The 21,841-nt window shown below is 33.6% G+C and overlaps 1 protein-coding gene across 11 annotated transcripts in view; it reads right to left on the bottom strand.

Moving 5' to 3' along the window:
* Positions 1-21,841, bottom strand: part of LOC124167191 (sodium channel protein para) — a 108,113-nt gene that overhangs the window by 67,129 nt on the left and 19,143 nt on the right. For 7 of the 11 annotated variants that reach the window (XM_046545032.1, XM_046545029.1, XM_046545026.1 and 4 more), the window contains 6 exons: positions 19,097-19,309; positions 17,327-17,384; positions 16,227-16,371; positions 15,022-15,186; positions 14,319-14,576; positions 6,292-6,369 (listed from right to left, as the gene is read on the bottom strand). In XM_046545032.1, the coding sequence (XP_046400988.1) occupies positions 6,292-6,369; positions 14,319-14,576; positions 15,022-15,186; positions 16,227-16,371; positions 17,327-17,384; positions 19,097-19,309 (917 nt within the window). The remainder of the gene's footprint in view (positions 1-6,291; positions 6,370-14,318; positions 14,577-15,021; positions 15,187-16,226; positions 16,372-17,326; positions 17,385-19,096; positions 19,310-21,841) is intronic. The other 4 variants (XM_046545033.1, XM_046545031.1, XM_046545030.1 and 1 more) reach the window with 1 other exon arrangement.

Genomic DNA, 21,841 nt, shown 5'->3' on the forward strand with positions numbered 1-21,841 from the left:
TTCGTAAAAATTTTCAAAATTGCATTCCACTGAGAGGAAGGAGAGCCATGAAGAACATTGCAATGATGACGCGTGGATGAGGTGTAGTCTCAATAATATAAGAACTGGTACATAGTAATGCATTTGCATATAAAATTATAAACAGTGTAGATTTAGAACTATGGCCTCAATATAAATGAGAAAAAGATCTGTATGCCAATTGGTACCTATAAAGAAGTCATGGTAATGAATAATACCAGAAAAAATTACACTTATTCCATTTATGATATTAAAAAAAGCTCACTTCTAGAGGAGTATGCAGCCTTACAGGCACATAGGCACGTCATTTAGCATTTTACCAAAATATTCCATTTTTAAATGCTGGGAAGGACTTAGAACAAGCATAGAACTCATAGGTATTTTTCACAAAAGTAAATAATATTAGCATGTGTTTTTTAATCTTAAAAACGCCATGTTAAGTATCCTAAATATATATTCATACAAAGCACCAGCAATAGAGGCTAGTATGTATTTTTAACGATTTTTACCTAACACTCAAAAGCATAAAAAAATTATATGTATCAGGTTATCACTGCCTCCATCCTCACTTGAAAGAATAATATTTGTCATTTAGGGAAACCAATTTTAATGTAAAATAATTAAATTTTAGTAATTTGTGTTTTTAATCGATAATTGTGTGCAAGTAATAGCAATCATTAAAAAATCTACGAGAAAAGGTAAAATATGACATTGGACATAGTGACACATCCTCGTTAGCCTTGCTAAGGCCACTATGAAGACATATGGAGAAATTCAAGAAACATTTACCAACACCATCTTCTGAAAAAACCTGAAATATTCATCTCTTGCGAGTATTTCATCACTTTTAAATATTTACTTTGCTTTTGCACATCCAAGATAAATTCAATATGATTTTCCCAATAGCAAAATCAACTCCTGACAGAGATATTATCATTTTTAACCCATGAATCATCAATTAATTTCCCCTCTTTCGACCATCTGTGCTTCTCTCATTGTCAGTAGCACTGAATTAGCAAGTGCTTATGCATTTGCAGACTTGCTCCTCATGTTCACTACAGTTGGTGCCGTAGGTAGCCAACCTTCTTGAGTTAAACAGGGCTGACAACTTACCCTCCTTCCCTCCCACCACCACCTAATCAATCATCACTGCTCCTGCCCCCTATTGAGAAAGGCACTCAATGTCCCCCAAATGCAACCATTTCTTGTTTCAACTATAGATTGGATAGTTTGCCATGCCAGTGCTTGCCAAATTATGCAAATACTCCTAATGGTTGGAATACACATACACAAATAAGTAGATCCTCACCAACATTGGCGGCAAAGAATTGTGAGTGAGAAGTATGGAGTTTAATTAAGCTCTAAAAAAATTGGGGTGTAGGCTCCCACCACTTAATCATTACCACTTGCTCACTGATATGAACATACTCCTTTACATAAGGAAAAAGGCCTAAATAATAAATATCTTTGGGCGTCCATCTGGGTGGGGTACAATTAGGACCATATCATCCACACATTTCAGTAGGCTTGAAGACCTTAGATCTACCTCTGCTCACTGTGGACTTAGGCCTGAAGACAGGAAATTTAAAAGTCAATTAAAATTGAAAGGGAAATTCTGAAACCAGCTTTTTGATTATGTTAGGCAATGATCAATGGTGAGGAGAACATGAGTCAGACCACCAAGGGCTAGGATTAGAGTGGCCTCTTTGCTTAGCCCTCAGCTCGTGAGCTTAATAAAATACAAAGGAAATCTGTGCAATAGGGTGGTTTCCTAATATTTTTCTATTATCTAAATTGAAAGATTATTACTCCTAGAGTACGCCTGGAGCATTTCACACTTTTAGATTTTTAAATGACGATACCTATTTTTTGCGATCAAATGAAAAGTGAAAATTTTCAAGCGCACGAAAATGGCTAAGTATGAATGCTGGAAATAGCCCATGTGACATCATTCTGGTTCCTGCTGCCGCAAAGTGAGGTGACCTTGGGGCGAGGATGTGTGCACCGTTGCAATGCAGGCTGCTAGCAGGTAGCGCTTGGCTTAAATAAGGGTTATTAATACCTTATTAAATGAAGGAAACTTTCCGACCATAGGCAGTTTTAAAAGGTGATTATTAAGAGATGATTCCCTGAGCTCTGTGCCTCATACATGCATTGGTAACCTCAGACGATGTAAAACTCCTATCTACTCGTATAGAAACTAGGTCCCTGTGACGTCACAAGGAGTGGCATCGCATGGGCGCCAATCTGGCCTTTTTCAAATGCGGTTAAAATTGACCAATGCCATTCATCTACACTGAGATTTCTAAAACCAAATAATTTGTACATTATAAATACACTAGTAGTGGGTAATGTATTGCAATCAATGCCTTTCATTTTCTTTGATGAAGGAAACTACCCTATTCATCAAAAACTGCAATGAGCAAACAGCAATACACAACTTATAATCAAATTAGGCAGGGAGCCATGAGAGACTCGGAGGCTAAATGCAAGGGTAAGACTTCTTGAGCAATAAAGAATAGATTTCTTTCAGACTGACACTGAAAACATCTTCTTAAAACCTCACTAAACATTTAGGTTCAAGAGGAATGATAAATTAAAGGAGATATTTTGCTGAACAGTAAGTATAGGAATATGTTTTAAATCCTATATTGTTCCCTGAACATGTCATAAATAAATACTATGCAAAGATGAATCTTGGTACCCTCATTAGCTTTCATTTTTTTTCTTTTTTTGTTCACGGTTCGATACCTCCACTGCAAAAATGCTCGACAGTTGGTGCCCAAACGCCCCCTACTATGCAATTAATGGAGTAATGAGTAGACGTAATGATTGCCTATGACAATTACACTAGTTTTTAAAATATTTTCCTACCAACTTCATTTGAAATTTGGATTCCATGTCATTAGATATTCACTTCAGCCAATTGGCAGCTCAACTTAATTATTCAAGATGGACTTCATAGAGAATTTCATGGAGAAGAAAAACATCATATGCATGAATTTGCAGGTACACACACACAAAGAGAATTCATCCACTCAATGACAGATGGGTAAAAGTGTATGAAACATGAGGAATAATAATTATGGACACAGACAGTAGTGATGAGAAAGATGGATGATTGGAAATGAAACAAAAGTACTGAATGAGGAATATAAAAATTAAGGCATTAATCAATTGCATTATTGCTTAACATCCACTGAATTTTTCATCCTCATTTCTGGTTGTCTTTCCTTTGCCTTCACATTTTTTCTAAAACATATGGGAATGCATACTAACCAACTTATAAAACTTCAAAGTTTTAGGAGTAGAATGTATCTTTTGAAGTAAAGATATGGGAAGGAAAAATATTATAACCTACTAAATATTTCAAGCCTTAGGGAGTTGTATAGGCACATACAGCTTCATACTTTTGCTTCTTAAAATCTTGCTGATAAAATGTAAAAAGTTAACAAACCCTAATGAAGAAGGCAAATAAAAATGCCAAAGGTGTTGCCAAAAAGAAAGAAATAGGTAGGCAAAGACGTGGCCATTATCCTACATAAAATTTAATAAATATATTCCAAAAAATTCATTAAAGAACCAGGGAGCATTTTATAAGCATACAAGGCTGGGCCTTATACAATCAAGATATAGCGAATTATACTTTTCCAGGAAATAGAATGAATTTATTTGTTCATTTTAAAAACTATCAGGGAAAATAAAATATCATTCAAACAGGGGAACAACAAAAAGGATAGGGAGACTAATGACAGAGATGGGGAATAATGGAATATTTAAATGCTAGCAAAGAAGATTCTACGACAAGAAGTTTGAAAGGACAAAATGATGAGGAGCATCACTGGAATTACCCATCTATCACCTTAAAATTGCCTCATCTATTTTACATTCCTCTTGTCACAATGATTCTATGTTTAATGCTATTAAATAACCCAACAGTAAATATATAATAGTTGAAATCATAATTATCCACTTGATTGTGATAAGTAATTGAAAAAGTCCATGAAAATCATGAAATTTAAAATTTTTACATGCACAAGAGCAAGGGTAAAAAATAAAGAAATGCGTGCAAAAATGTATAGCTCAATGGAACACACTATAATTCAATTATTAGCCAGGACTATTATTTCTGTGTGATCAAATTGAAAGTTGAGTCAATGCTAACTGAAGCAAAAAACTCAACTTGATTTGAATTCTTTTTTTCCAAACTACAGTTGATTCAATAAAGACTGCTTATTACTAAACACTAAGATATACATAAATTAATACCGTTATCATACTGTCTTCAAATATGTATGGGTGTAAATATCTTTACATTGAATTATTCATTTGCTGCATTTTTCCAAATCAAGTGCCAATTTTATTAAATCTTTTAGAGTTTAATTATAGGGATGATTATTCGGATTATTTGAGTGCACATGATTTAACGATATGAATTGCAGCATAGTGAACAGTTTGATACTGATTTAATATCCTGTATTTTTAGGATATTAAGTTTTTGGTTGGAATTTATACACTTAAGTTGTAAACCTACAAGTAAATTTATCCTTAACTTCAAAACTTGAGTAAAAAATGTCTTAAGTCTAGCTGTGCACTCTTGAATTTTAGAAGAAAAGATTAAAATAAGGGGTAGATAAAATCAGGGGAACATTACACATACCTATACAGGATATATGGCATAAAATATACAATATACTATCACCTATTATTTTTATTTAGTGAGTGAAGATGATTACTACTCTATATAAATCTGTATCCATAAGATTGGACAATTAATTAATCATGGTAGCTTTGATGAACAAAATATATGTCTAGAAATGAACATAATGTTTACCAAAAACAAAAAATAGCGCAGAACTTGAACTGAACTGGCAAGCTTTAGCCTATATTGACTCCAGTGAAAAAATTGGCATTCACGCAGCTCTACTAGTGTCAGACTCATTATACACACATAATATGGGTATTTATGATTTCATCGATTTTAGGACACAGAAAAACTACTTTAAGACTAAGGTGATGCATTGATCATGTAAGGGCACTAAATAGGTACTGATTTTCTTGAAAAGGAATTTTCTGCGCTAAAAAAAAATAAAAATGAAATTAATGAATAGCATTACTCCCAGTGAAAATTCCCATTCAAGCAATACATACAGCCTTACCCCTTGTCTTACATTTCATGGACTAGTCCACTACAGCTTATCATTATCATGTATTCATATCTTGTATCATAAATACCTACATACTTATGACTTCGCCATTTATCAGAATTAATTCCTAGAGTATTCACAATGAGTATTAATTAATCACGTATTATAAAATACTAGTGCATAATGACTAAAATAAATTAATCATAAGGTCAAGGCATGCGTACCATACCTTTAGCATTGGCTACACCTTTGGCATTAAAAATTAAGCATTTACATTAATGCACCTGCATATGATACAATTACTAACAAAAAATTCAGAAATTCAACACAGTTCCCTGGAAATATTTAATGATAATAATTCATAACATCTTGCAAAAATAAGAATATGGATGCAAGACAAGTCCAAAAATATAAGTGATATTACATAATGAAGCCCTGATGACTTACAAGTCTCCCAAAGGTACCATGAATTGAACTGCCATGACAAAGAATTTAGCTACTCTGACGTTTTAGCAAGTATGCATGGTGACGCAAATAGACATAACATACAAGGAATTATAGAGCGCACATCTGGTGCTCAGAAGAAAAAGAAAAAAAAAACAATATGGCAGACATTTTATAATTAAACCATTAGCCATACTTTGCATTAGATCAATGCATAATACTTTATGGAAAACTTGCCAATTGAAGTGTTCACAAGAAATTAATGCATTGATAAAAATGAATTCTGGTATGAGGCAATAACTTTAACATATGTAGGTAAGTCAATGCTTTCATTCATTAACTAAGCAAAGGGGAAATAAGGCAAATTTGGGAAAGATAGAGAAGACAGGCCTACCTGAGGCTAGAGAATGAATGAAGATAATATTCATATGAACAAAAGTAAGAAGGGGGAGTGGTATCCATTAAAATACATGAGTAAAGAAGCATAGGCAAACCATTGATTATGAGGAAGAGAATGAATGGGTAATTCAAAATTAAAATAGCAGCTCCACAGAGGGTTACTGCAGAAACTTCCAAAAATTCACAACTAGCTTTTTAGAAGTTTGGAGCCAATTGTGACCCTATTCATCTTTTCAAGATAGTCAAGGTATGACAGATGCATAATGAGTTTTAGTACACATACCTTCATTAGACTGTCCTGGTAAGCAAAAGTAAACTGGCTTTTATTTCCATAATTCGAAACTGTGTACTGACAGGGAACCTTAGAAAAAAAAGAGAAATACCGCCTACAAGAACTCTTATAAATGCCACTTATTTTAGAATCATTACAGATATGAAAACTTTCTTTACACTATTACTTTGCTGCAAAATATGTAAAAATTTTACTTCATCATAGAACATTTTGAAATCATTAGAGAAAGCAATTGAATGAGCAAACTGACTTATGCACTTACAATTAATGCTCATATTTTCTTTTATCAACACGTACATTGTGAAGCGAACGTATTGCTGAACATTCAGGAAGGCAATGGACAGCAGCAGTGAATAATTTCAAAATCATCAAAAAGTAATCAATAAAAGTAGAAATCTTACTTTCTGTTGAACGTGAGCACAAGCAAAACCAACAACCAATTCTACACAGACACACACATATCATGCTTAGCGGAAGTGAACAATTGACTCTGTCACATTTTCCATAAGGGACAGAAAAAATAAAATAAAATCTCAAAATTGAGGGAAATTAAAAGCTCCACAGAACGGTAGGTAGTCTAATGATTAACATCATAGAATATGAAAGATGCTTCAAAAGTAATAACAAGGAAAGAGAGAGAGAGAGAGAGAGAGAGAGAGAGAGAGAGAAAGAAGATGAAATAAGGACAGAAGCTAAGTAGTGATCGGAAATTAGTCAAGACTGCCTTACATGACTGCATCAATAATGAAGTGATCCATTCCAATACTGTTCTTAAAATCAATCCAAATTGGAAATACGTCAACGGCTATATCTGTAACCATGCATATCGAAACCAGCAGATGCACCATTCTACACACCAACAGCAATTATCAATACAATGTTGAAGAAAACAACAGCTATATGAAGAAAGGTATGAATAGTAGTTTTTGAAAGGAAGCATCACATACCCATACATTAATAAGACAAAGAACTAAATTATCATAATTAAAGTGACTTTTAGTTACGAATTAAAACAGAACACAACAAGGATAATACTACAGTAGGCACAAATATCATCCATAGTTACAAAGTACATTCTACATTGAATAATGTATGCAGAAGACCAGTACCGATCAGTAATACCAAACAAGAAATTGGTTGAATATTCAAAACGTTAGCAGGAAATCTCATTAGGGACAGGAATTATCAGCAAAAAATTTATTGCAGAGTGTATCTGTTTAACTGCAATTATTCATTCTGAAAAGTCAACATGAGCTAAAACACAAACTATTTACCATAAGACAACTGCCAATATCCAATAATAATACATAAACAACTACAAACTGAATTGGTATCATTTTAAAATTATGAAGGCTTAATCCATTTTGTCGTGAACAAAGCAAAACAACATATGAATGGTAAAACATAGGTTTTCACGAGCACTTGATATTGCTACCATTTAGAAGACAGAAAAGGACTTAGTACCAAGTGGAACTACATACTATGAATACACACACACACACTCACTAAGTTTATGGAATGAATAATCCTGCACAAAAAAGAGGATAATTTTGCCTTGCAAAGAAGAAAAACAAAGGTGAAAGTACATAACTGAGGAGTAAATACTCAAAGGGAAAAGCAAGAATTAACAATTTGAAAAAGTGATTCATTTGGGAATCTAATAACTTCCCAACTCCAAATATTTACACGTAATTTTTTTTGTAAAATAAAGCATAGTTCACACAATTATTAACATACTTAAGCATTCATAGATTTTTAAAACAGTCTTTTCTCCATTTCTGACAATGATTAAGAATTAATACGGAAGATGAACCAGCTATTGAAGACAATTATAAAGATATTTCTCAGGATTAATAACTTGAGTTAATGACTGGCACATGAGTAGCCTAAAAAGGCAAAAATTTATAATGATTGCTAAGAAAATTAGAGAGGAATACGCTAGAAATAAAAAAAATAAAAACGAAAGAATGAGCATGTAATATTCACAATCATTCAATAATTTATACAGTCCTACTTGACCAATCATTTGAAATATTGGGGCAGGAGTGGCTAATAATAGAACTCTAAGGAATAGGCATTGATTAGGGTCATGATTGCAACCAGTATTTCCAGAGGAATAAGTAAACTTGTTCGCGAAAAATCACCTAAAATTATATATTATTTCTTCACTGAATTCATGCAAAAAGAGAAAATAATTTAGCAGACAGAGGTTGAAGTACGTGAAATGCAAGTACCTACGATGATTCATCATTAAACATTTATGTATTTTATAAGTAATTAGACCACTAAATGCATATTTACGAAGATGAATATCTTCAATTGTGATAAGTCTAACAATAAGCAAACACTCATCTAAATGATCAACCACTGAATAAAATTTGCTAGGCTATAACTAATATTAGAAAATATTAACTATTGTTATAAAACTGAAAATAAATTCACTGGTACCTTATATCTTATGCACACTAGTCTACATTATAGGTAAAATTGACCTCCACTCAAATTAATCATATCTTTCAAGTAAGAAGAGGAGAAGCTACAATATAAATAGTTGTGTATTCATTTCTGAAAAAAGCTAAAAGCACCATGTTACATTTTAGAGCTGACACAAAAAGAATTAAAAACTGGAATACAACTGAAAACATGAGACACTTAAATGCAAATAGGATTAATTACAAATGCCCACTCTCCACTTCAACTGGACTAAAAGCTAGTGACGCAATGGGCAAAATAATGCAGATGTCACAGTAAATTGCATTACTCATCCAAAGTGAAAGAAATTACCACAAAATGCAGATTATTCCTGGCCCTATGACACACACAACTGCAGAGAAGAGCAAAATACAATTAATCAGCAATGAGTGCTAAAATACGGATATGTCCAGATGAACTTCAAATGAAATATCCACACTCGAGATGCAAGCATGCAATGAATCACACCGAAGTCCAACAGGTTTCAGAGAGAAAATTCCTGCTCACTAACACACCAAGCAGTGAAAACAGCAAAGGCATGATTCTCCAGTAACCACACACTTAACGATGGGTCGATTCGATTTGTCGATTCCTTAATTCTTTGAGCCTATTCCCAATGGCATGATTCATAAGGAGGAAAATTGATCCCTAAGGAGATTTCTCAAGATAAGAACCTCATTATCACATTTCATAATATCAATTCAGAAGACTTTAATTATTTATCCTCATGGTACGCTAAGTACATACCACAGCTGTCTCCAAAGCTATAGACAAAATTGTTGGTACATATTTTTCAACCGTGATACGAGTTTACCCAAAATGACACAGCTGAACATCACAGACAGTGAAAGTTTAAAAAAATATCATGTTCTCACAATTTATACTTTGGCTTCTGTACTTAGCTTCCCAGGATTCTAAGCCCCCTTTTGTAAGAAAAACTTTTTGTTTTGAGATGGAGAGGGGTAGATAGGACAGAAAAGGGGAGGGTGGAGAAAAGAGCTGGGAGAAATGTTAGAGGGAATTCACCAGGATAATAATATGCTGATAATCGAATGAACACTTAATAGATGGATGGATAATTGATGCTCTACTGTAATGAGAGATGGTGGGCATTATTGGTGTTATGGAATTAGGTACTTAGCAGTAATTGAGATCATTATGTCCATAATTTTACATACAAAATAACTTCACTCACATAAACAAAAAATTGGGAAGTGTGGTAGCTTAGAAGGTAGAGTGCTTGTCTGTTGATCCAAGTATCCTGGGTTGAAAACCCAGAAAAGCTTTAGGATACCCCTCATAGAACCCTTGTAGGGCAACATGGCCCAGGGATATGAACTGGCCCCCCTACCCTGAATGTGTGGAATATACACCTGCTATGCGGCTACGTCCTGGGTGAACTCTACCCTCACCTATCTAAACCAACCTTCGGTTTGAATCACTGAGTTAGTGAGGCAAAAGGTCTTCTTTGCTCAGAACATCATTTCATGATCATAGCCACAAGTCGATATGCCTGTCCTAGACAGTCTAGGCTGAAGCAAAGTATCATATTGTGCCACAAGAAAAGTTGATCAATAAAAGCGGTCACTATGATGTTCCCACCAAACTTCAGGTTTCAGCATCTTAGGCAGTTTTTTTAGGAATTCATATCAGTCATTTTTTTAAATAGGAATTTTTTTAATGGGAACCTTTATGATGGTAAAACCCATGAGAATCCCCTTCTTTCCCCATAATGTTATACCTAAAACCATGAAAATATACACAATGTGCGCTTGGTGATTATTCTTATTTTAACCTATTTTTGAACTCAACACTGGTTGGAGCAAAGCATTTGCAAGTTGGAGTGGCTTCAGATGCATGATGGATTTTCTATGGCAACCAAATTAGCATTAGAGTGAAGTTATTTTTTGAGACTTATCCACTCTTATTATGCAGGAAATTTTTTCTGCAAATGAGCACTAATTTGTAATTTGCCTAAAGTAAAATAATAAGAGCTTATGCAAAGTGTTTCCTCCATGAAAAGTTTTCTTTTCTTCCACAGCTCCTTTCGAGACTGAGAATAAAATATATTTTTTGAGGAATTGATGATATCATAATAAAAATAAAATCAGAATGAAATTGAGAGAATAGGAATCGGTAAAAATTTGAATTCGACCCATCGGCATATACAATGAAGTGCAAGTTCACACAGTGCATTTTAGGAAATTAGTCATATTTTGGTGTAAAATGGCAGCTTATTAACATTTTCCCACTTCTTAATCATGGATGATTATTAGTGAAACACAGAAAAAATGAAGGATACAAAGTATAAGTGGCGTTAATATGACACAAAATAGACATTGCCCAAGCAGCGCCAAAGTGTATGAAATGCACATAAAGCTTGCTAACAGCCGCCACAGTCCAGGATTTCTCTCATAATAAGTATCCAAATATTACATGCATTTTCTCAATATAAACCAATAGTAGGAACCACACATGGAATACTGATATTACAAACGACGTACGTGGATAAAAATAGTTTTACTGTGGCTGCCTAAAAATTAACTGAATGATAATTTTTTCCGCACTGCGGCATGCAGAAAAAAAGGCCCATTACAATAGAAAAAAATTGTATTATGATGGTAATTCACATTCAAGGCCTAACATTTTTGGACCCATGATGAATTAAATTTATGAATAAAAACCAGTGTCCCCTTAAAACTGTCTATTAATTTTCTTTGTTAGCATTTAAAGTAACTTTTATGAAGAAATACATTTATCAACCCTTATGGTGATACCACAATATGAAGCTTATTGTTAGTTGAACAATAAATTAACATACACACTACAACACCACTGGTTGATATTATCCAGTTATTACAGTAAATGAAAGCCACACTACTATAAACGAGCTATCAAAGCTCTCTATTGAATGAGCTAGCAACTAAAATATTTTTTTAGCCATCAGATAAAAATGAGCTAAAATTGTCAACACCTTTATTCTCTTCTAAATGGTACACCACATTACTTTATTCTTTCATTATCCAAGTTCACCCAACTAAACTAATATTATTCCTTTCATAACTCCTAATGAAATGCTAATAACCAAGTAAATTCCCATTAAGAACCTCCCACAAACTGAATTAACTCCCACCAAACTCCCAATAACTGCAAGAAACCTATATTTTTATGAACAGACAGTCATTCTTTGAATTAAATTCACAGATAGATTAATGGAATGATCATAGAAAATTTGATAGAAAACAAATTAATTTACAGATCATGTGGAGAACTGGTCTGATAAAATCCATACTGAGGTATCCTTTCCAGGAAACAATTAAAGTTAATTTTGCATTGGAATAAAATTCAGCCTAGAATATAAATGCTATAAGCTATCTCTCATATTGATTCCCGAAACATGTAAGATGTACACGAAAGATGTACATGTGAAGTAGATCCTCAATCTATCATTTTTCAATGGAGTAGAAAAGTCAGCAAATGTGGGAAGATGGGTAACTCAGGAAATACTTAACAGGGTGTCTCAGGAGCAAAAATACAGTCAACTGTCTTTAATCTGAAATTTGATTACCCATTCTTCAGGTTTGCCCCTCTAAAATTCATCTTTAATTCCTGCATGAAAAGTTTTATTGTATTTTTTTCACACTAAAGGATTTTCCTGAAGCAGTGAATAAATTAAGTAGATGATAATATAGTTCACAGATGCATCTTGCGAAACATGCTTACTATTAGAATACCCACGGCGAAAGAGTTACAACAATTTTATGTTCGACAAGTTCTCTTCAGATAGAAATGACGACTTGTGTTTGAGATTTGGGATGGCCTGACTTTGACTCAGTTGCTTTTAGAGAGGGCTGAGGATTAGAAACTCATGAGGAGCAATCTTATTTCCGAACACTTGATAATGTTGACATAACAATGTACATGTCATGTTCAATTAAATCCTGTGGAAATATTGCAATGTTTCATTCAACTAACAGGTCTTTTTTTCTCTCCAAAAACCTTCCACGTGCTTTTATTTTCAATCGGCATAACAAAATAGGTTATTTTCATTGATAGGCGATTATTCTACAATTTTGTGAAATTATAGAAAAATAGTTAATGAGAAAGTAAGTCAGTGAAAATTTTACAAACAAGGAAGTGAACAAATGAGAAAATAACCTCAATTAACACATTCAGTGCGGAGCACATCAATTGACGTGGTCTGCCTTTCTCCGCCTCCGTATGTGACCAATATCCATTTCCAAGTCTTCCGATCATGTGGATGCCCTTCAGCAAGCTTCCCTCTTTTGATCCGTGTGCGCCGTTTGAAAATAGCAGTGTTTGAACGGAAGTTATGGCGCAAAAACCACACTATAATTCTTCCTTATTTTATCGGCCGATTCTGATGATGATCATGAAAATCGAGCCTGCATTGAATGTGTTAATCGGTAGCAAATACAGGGATAAGAGTGCAATATACCTGGAAGACTATAATAAAGAAAAAAACATAGCAGGTAGAACAGCACTATGGCATTATCTACGGAGACACTTTTTCAAGATTGAAAAATTCAAAAAAGCACATACTATGTATAAGGAAGCTATTACTGCCAGAATGATAGATTGAGGTTCCAACTTATTCATATCATTTAATATTTTTGCCACAGTAATGAAAGTATTTAATCTGTTGTAATGGTAGAAAAGAATTGAAAAATCTACCTATCACTTCAAGTCAACCCCTTATTAGCTAATACTGCAGATAATTGCAATAAAATTGATACATCTTTGAGAAATACTCAAGGCTACTGAGTATCTAGAATGTGTTACAAGACAATAAGAGTAGGTAGGCAATAAGAGTAAGAAATTAAACTAAGTTTACATGGCATTCCATGTTTTACTTCTTGCACTGTTTTTTCACACACTTAAGTGGTACTACAGATCATTTTCTCGTTATTAACAGTACAACTTTTAGTTGTTAATATGAAAAGCTATATGTGCAATAGCTCTAAGTTACTTAAATTTGAGTGTGTGCATTGAAATAACAACATAAACTATTTTACCATTAATATAAATTAGAAAAATAGGATCAGTTTTCAGTTGCTCATTAAAAGTCCTTGAAGCAGGGGAAATATTTTTAGGTGAATTTACACTTTTCAAGAAAACCATTAAAGCACATGAAATGCACATAACATGCACTTTGGCACCCAGAGGCATAGTGGATTCAAGGTTAAGGTAGATACACGATTTCAAGCAAAAGTGATTAAGAAGTTGAACCAGATGCTCTTTGAATAACTGAATTGAGCAAAGCTGCAACAATAAACATATGAAAAAAATTAAGTAGCCATTTATCCTAAATATTTCAATACCAAATGATTCTGCTGCACAACTACAGTATGCCAGGGTACCTCTGCTACCGGCACAATCAAAAACTGCCCATTACAAAGCCACACCAAATGAAAAATAGAATCAGTCATTACAAAAGAGAGTGCTTGATAAGAGAAGGACAGTGAGATGGAAAGACAGTTGTTTACCATTTCTCGAGTGGCTAGAGTGGCGAAGGGTGTGCTTACCTTCCTCACTTTTCCATTTGTCCTGCCCCTCGTCTCGCTTATTGAATCGCCCCCTTCTGATTTTATACTCATCTTCTCCTTGTTGTTGTCATCATTCCCTTTCTCTTGGCCCACAAACAACTCATAACTATGGCAGGAAAAATCAGAAGGGGACTTGACGACGCTTTCGGGTGCGGCCGCGGCTGCTGCCGCAGCTGCCGCGGCCGCTGCAGCTGCGGCATTCTTGTTCTCTTTCGCTAACGCCGCTTCCTCCGCTTCCTGTACCCCACACGCAAAAGAATTAACAAATCCGTCAGGGAAAGCATTTCATCAACACAATAAATGAAATAATAACTATGGTCATATTAGAACTTTTAGATTCAAAGATCGGCCAATATTATATTACCCCCAATGACCCCTTTCTAAACCCATTTTTGCTTCTGATAAAAATCAAATTTAAAGATCTTTTAATTAAAATACAAACATTTTTAACCTAATCATAATTGTCATGCCATTTAAAAATAATGATCATTTAACTTTATAACAAAAAATAACTTTTGAGCCAATGGTATGAATTTTCATGGATATTGTATCAAGCATTTACACATCAGCACAAAGAACACATTTTCGGGATCAAGAAAAGGTAGACGTGGAAGCCAAAAGCATAAAATTTCACAAGATAGCTTATTTCTGTAAACACAACATACATATCAATGGAACATACTCTTATTGCTTCTTCCTCAGCAGCCTCTTCTTCTTCAGCTTTCTTTTGCAACTCATCATATGACATGGCTACAATAGCCAATATCAAGTTAACGAGATAAAATGACCCAAGGAATATAATAACAATAAAAAACAGCATATGCCATGGGCCAGCTGATCGCAGGACCTGAGGAAAAATAAAATTACACATGTAATCTTTCTTGCACAAAAATGTAAAAAATTGAGAAAATTCCTTTCCAAATACCGTCAACAAGAATTCTCAAGCTAGCGCAAATCAGTCGTTTGATACTCACTTTAGGCTATATTAGGCTATATCGACTATAATGCAGATGAGAATTGATGTCTTTACATCATTGCTGTACACAATACATCATAAATATGCCAAAGTAAGCCAAAACAGGGTGGCCACTCAAATATCAACCTGAAACTGCCCGACTTTTCCAGACAATTTTGGTAACTTTCCATATTTAATGGAAAATTCATATTCACAGGAGATGAAATGTGGTGAAGGATAGTAAACCATTAACATAAAAATTAATTCAATTCAATAAACGATATAAAAATTAATTTTAGCACCGAAGAAGCACCAGCTTAATAACATGTTTGGAATAGGATGATTGAGTTATTGAATGTCTTCGATATTATACATCTTTAAATAGGTGAGGAAAAATCATCACTAAAATTTACATAAAATATGATTTTTTTGACTCTTATGTCCTTCTCCCATAAATTCCATGACTTTCCAGAAGAGTGGTAGCTATGTAAAAGGTAGTAAAATATCAAGCAAAAGAATTGCTGTTCTAACTAGCAAGCCAACTGGAGAGCTACTAGTCATCTTGAATTTCATGGTGAAAAATTCAAAATATAAGTGATAGTGTTGATATTAAACCTGCATCACCAAGAGGTATCAGAATGCAACCCAAATAAGCTAATCCATTCAGCCACTTGGGCCATTGACAATGGCATTGCTCTGATATTTTTTTTTCATAACCTATTACACCTTGAAATAAAACTTTAACCAGTGCAGCAATATTATTAGTTTGATGAACAACCACAATAGAAAATAAATGAATGAGTTGCTAAGTAGACTCAAAGAATTTTTAACAGGAGAAACTTTACTTTATATTGGTATCAATCCAAAAAATTAAGTCTAAAAATAAGAAGTAAATAATTTCTAAGAAAAGAGTGTACGCCACTGATACTCACTAACTGATAAAGGTTTTCCCAGTAGTCCTGAGTCATTAGTCTGAAAGCAGATAAGAAGGCCCACCCAAATGTGTCAAAACTTGTATACCCGTAATTAGGGTTATCACCAAAACCTTGTAAACAAGTGTAGCCCGGTGGACAGGTCCTAGAATTAAAAAAAAATTATACGAATAAATATCCCACACAATCAAATTTATTCAAATAAAAAGTCCTCCATTAGATCAAATAGCTATGAATGTTTACAATACTGATTCAAGAGAGGAATATCACCCAATCTAAAATTAAGAATACACTTTAATTTTTTCCTATTAAATCAATAAGAATTTAAAATGGTACACCAATAGGGTGGTTTCCTATTATTTTTTTATTGCGTAAATCAAAAGATTATTATTCCTGGAGTACGAATTTCACACTTTTAGATTTTTAAATGACGATATCTATTTTTCGCGCCTAAACGAAAAGTGAAAAATTTCAAGCGCGCGAAAACGCGACGGCTAAGTAGGAATGATGGGAAAAAGTCCGTGTGACGTATTTCTGGCTCCCCCTGCCGCCTTGTGAGGTGACCTTGGGGCGAGGCTTGAGCGCTGATACGAAGCAGGCTGCTAGCAGGTAGCTGAGTACCCTGCTAGCTGGTAGCGCTTGGCTTAAATAAGGATTATTATTCCCCTATCAAACAAAGGAAACTTTCCGAACTTCGGTATTTTTAATGTGTGATTATTAAGAGATGTTTTCCTGAGCTCTGTGCTTCATGCATGCATTAGTAATCTCAGACGATGTAAAACTCCTGCCTACTCGTATAGAAACTAGGTCCCTGTGACGTCACTTGGAGCGGAATGCATTGGTGCCAATCTGGCCTTTTTCAAGTGAGGTTAAAATTGACCGTTGCCATTTGTGTAAACTGGGATTTCTAAAACCAAATATTTTGTATATTATGAATACACTAATGGTGGGTAAGGAATCGCAATCATTGCATTTCGTTTTCTTCGATGAAGGAAACCACCCTATAGGTAAGAAAAAACCCCTTTCCTAAATATTAATTCAAAATATTCGAGCAGTCTATAATTACTAGCATTGAAAATTTTAATAGAACAAATACTTACCCAGCCCCTGATGAGTTTCCACACAGTGGATAGTCATCGTTTGCTTCATACCAATTTGCTGTAAAGTAAAATGGAAAAAAAGATGAGACATGATCAAATTTACCTCCTCTTATACATACCCAATCATTCTTTACAGAGAGCTGTGACCAATGTACTTTGAATCCAACAGATCACTCCAATCAGATATTTCAAATTTCATCTACTTGAGTTACAATTATTGTATGAAAGAAATGAAGAATAGGTATAGGGATTTGTAATTATTTTCTCACTCCACCTAAATTGCAGAAGTAACTACATGCAATTCAATCTGATATAATTCTTGATAAGCAAGCTTAACATGGAAACTCAGCCATTTCTAAGCATTATCTTACGTGACATTATGACAACAGAACTCGATCATCGTCACTCCTCAATATCATGGGAAGCTTGTCTTGATAATTGGATTCTAACTAATCAAGAATAAGTTTTGTTCCATTCTCACATAAAGGAGATGATCATTGTGGCTTTACGAAAGTCAAATAAGCAAATTTATAAGGTAGCATATTGTGGTATGTATTTGGAGGAGGTAACCGACAGCTACAGTCATTTGTGCTAGGAGGAACTGGTCGGGAAGGAAGGCTAGGTATCAACATTAGCCGACTCTTAGCGAAAGGTACAAAGGGACTTAAAGAGGCTTAACATCCCAACTGATGTTTAAAGTGCTGCACCCAAAATTTCACATACACTACGTTTGAGGGATGGTTGGCAACCCCTGGAAAATTTTACCATCACCAGGATTTGAACCCATGATCATGAGGGAAAACGTACTCTGAAGCCAAAACACCAACATTTTACCATAAAATTTCCAAGGGATAGTCTTTATCAGCATATTGCTTTTCAGTAAAATAAAACAATTTATTTGCGAAACAAAAGCTATGAATAAGTGGTGGTATGTGATCAGGATATGTAGTTGGTAAGCAATCATGGATTGCCACAAGTAAACTATCACAGAGTCACCTGAAAGTCCATTTGAAGTTCAGAGGAAAAACCATTTTTCTAGACCCCTACTTCATTAATTATCCCCCTGCTGAATGCTTTACCCCTGCTAATTAATCATCCTATCATGTCATCTTCTTCATCAGTGTAATCATAATTTTTGGTTGAGAAGAATATTTGATCAAAAGGAATTTCATACGAATGAATGTCATACACAAAATACGACAAAAAAATAACGTATGCATGTATATAAAAAAACCTATTTTTTGTTATTCCTACCCAAATTATTTTCTTTTTGGTCATCTGTTAGACTTAGTGAACAAAGACATCTGATTGATGCAGGCACTTTGGATTCCAAGTTTTTCAAAGCTCACAGTGTCTTCATAAAGATAATTTTAATATAAAAATCCCAAGTGCCCAAGAGAAATGAAATCACAAAATGACAAAAATTTACTGCATCAAGACTCTCTAAGGATTTTACCTATAGTGAACAAATATAAAAATTTCAAGTTATTTCAAAGTCTCCAAGAAATAAAAAATATGCAGTAGCTGAATACTTCATCATATCATTCTATAAATAAAATGGCTACTTTTTTCAGTGATCAATTGGTTAATGTTATAGGAGTTATGAGGCATTGCAATAGTATTGAATTATACTACAGTGAAACTCATCTCCTAAGAGTTTGTTAGTCATCTACAGGAGAGAGCTATGCAATGAGATACATTCATCATCGTGTATTCATTTCAAAGTTTAGCACTATGTAAAGTTTCCAGTCTCAGGTAAATTATACTTACTGCTATTCTTAACAAATGCCAACCAATTTTCATCAGTCAGATTTCCCCAACTATCATCATTTGGAAAGTTTCTAATGCATTTCTGTGTTAAGACCCCCATATATATCTGAAGGCCTAATAAGGCAAACACTGACAGGGAAAACATTGTCAAGATGATCACATCACGAAGATTTTTCACTGATTCTATAACTGCTCCGACGATAGTCTTCAGCCCTGCAGAGTAGAGCACAGTATTAGTTTTCAATCAGAATATTGATGCCACTGACATTTGAACCTTCCCACATTTCCAATAGCAAATCAACATCAAATCCCACATTAGATCAAGCAGCCATTGCCTTTGTATCAAAAAATTTTAAACCATCATAATGATACACACTAAGAAATGGAACTTATCAATGGAAAACTTGGCTTAAATCATGTGATGAATTTATACATTATTATTTCATATTTGTGATGAGGTAAGTCAAAAAACAATAACACACAGCTCACCATTATACAACTAATTCAGGACAGCTCACATTGAATTTTACAACACAAATATAAATATAACATTTATGAAAGTATTATTTTTTTAACTGTGCCTCATAATGACTTTTGTATGCAAAGCTCAATGAGAACCAAACATAATTATAGTAAATATGAAACTGAATAGATAAACAACCTTTGTAAATTTTTAAAGAATTTTTAACTGGTACGAAGCATTTTGACACTTATAGGTATCATTCTTGAGTATGATGCATTTTGTTGCCTTAACATCCCTAATGCCTCGTATGAATAAAAAATTCAGAGAAAATTTACAACGATTGTTTGTCTTCATTTAGCATTAATTTTCACCAATAAAAAGTCAAATCTATCAATCCCAAAAATCAACCTTTTTGTTCTACATTGTGACACTAAAAATATTGATTAGAAACACCACAACTTTTCCTAAACTTTCCTTGATCAACAAATTACGTTTATAACCATAATTTGACCATATTTTTAATGGTTAGCTGATGTTCATGATAAAATTTAATCCCATTTAAAATTTAATTTAATTATGTATCTGTACACAAGTATTGCTTGTGATTGTGAATTCCAAAGTTTAAAAAATTGAAGACATGATTGCAAATATAGATCACAAGATGACGATGTAATTTAAAGTTTAATAAATGCTTTTCTCAGCACTGAAAAGTGAAGAGGGTCATTGATTAAAGCTGATTAAAATTAAAATGAATGGCGATATTATAAATAAAAAATAAAGGAAAAATTAGGACATATAATAACATTGAGCGAGAGTCAATGAAATAAATTAGAGGCATACCTATTACGAAAAACTGTCAAACAGCCAAAATTTTACTTTTAGAATATTTTCATAAAAACAGAATCAAAATCTCGATTTTAATGACCATAAGGCAGCTGTTTTCAAGCAAAAGCACTCAAGTAACAAAACATATTTTTAGAGAACCACACATTTTCGAAATAAGTCCAGGATCATATTTATAGTCATTACTCGAAAGTTTCTAGGAGGACCTAAAGATAAATAATGATATTATCTATCAATAGCAAGTGATTATTAACTATTGTATTTGTGTAGGATCTTAGTTTTATTCATAGTCCCCCGTGCATGGAAGATAAATATTTTATTGATAACATACTCGATGAAATCGACTTTATATGATACATTCAAATTGAGTATTCTGCGACAATTTGCACAAATTATACCATTGCAGTTAAAACTCATCTAATGCATTATTTCACAAATTTTGAAGCACATGCACCTTCTGTGTAGGTGCATAGGGGATGAATAAGTAAATTGAACATATTATGTATTCTGAAAAAGTACACATTAATTGTAAAGCTAGTTGTTTCCATGTGTGCATAACACTTTCCAGCTTTTTAACCAAAAAGAGAAGTAAGCTGTATTAAAACAAAAAAGGAACGGTTATAAAATGCAAAAATGGACTAAGTCTTATCACAGTGTTTATGTAAAACAGTACTTTTGAGACCACACTAAAAAGGTATTTACAGTACACACCAAACACTGTTTGGACTTAATCATTACAATGCATGACTGAGGAAATATTAATCAAGATATATGATAAATACCCATGTTCTTGAATGGAAGTGGAAACAACCAGTTTCCAAAGTAAAGGACTATCACAAGTTGGGGCGAGTTCAAATACTTTTATGAATAAATACAGTTTACACATCACCAAGCATGTCAATATTACCTTTAAAAACTCTCAGCAAAGGATTAAAGAGCTGTTACTCAAGATTTAACTGAGTAAAATGTTTGATAACAACATCTGAACAAGCCACACGGACTAGGGTGAGGTAGGAGGTGCCGAATTAGTTAGTAACAATTTTTTGTGCATAAAATATTTATACTCGAGCATGTTAATTTATAAAAGTAAACTTTTATTTATATTTTAATTATATTAAACAGCCATAAATTTACATTTCGAGGCCTCAACAACCTTTTCAATTTGTTCTTCATCGTGCCTGTGTGAGAGCCTTTTTTGACACTAATGCAATTTTGTAACTGTTCCTTTTTTGTCCATTTTGATATAAGTGTAATTTCTCACCATTCCTCCCATTAAGCTATTTACATGAAATCATATAACAAGCTTCAATAATAGCTTAACTGAACTATTAACATGAAAATTTTCACATCTAATGATAAATAATGCAGCTTTTGAAGGCAATTGGTATCATTAAATTCAAAAGTATTTATCAAAGAGAAGAGACATTTCTTTTCACAGG

This window comes from Ischnura elegans, chromosome 10, assembly GCF_921293095.1.
Source record: "Ischnura elegans chromosome 10, ioIscEleg1.1, whole genome shotgun sequence".
Lineage (NCBI taxonomy): Eukaryota > Metazoa > Arthropoda > Insecta > Odonata > Coenagrionidae > Ischnura > Ischnura elegans.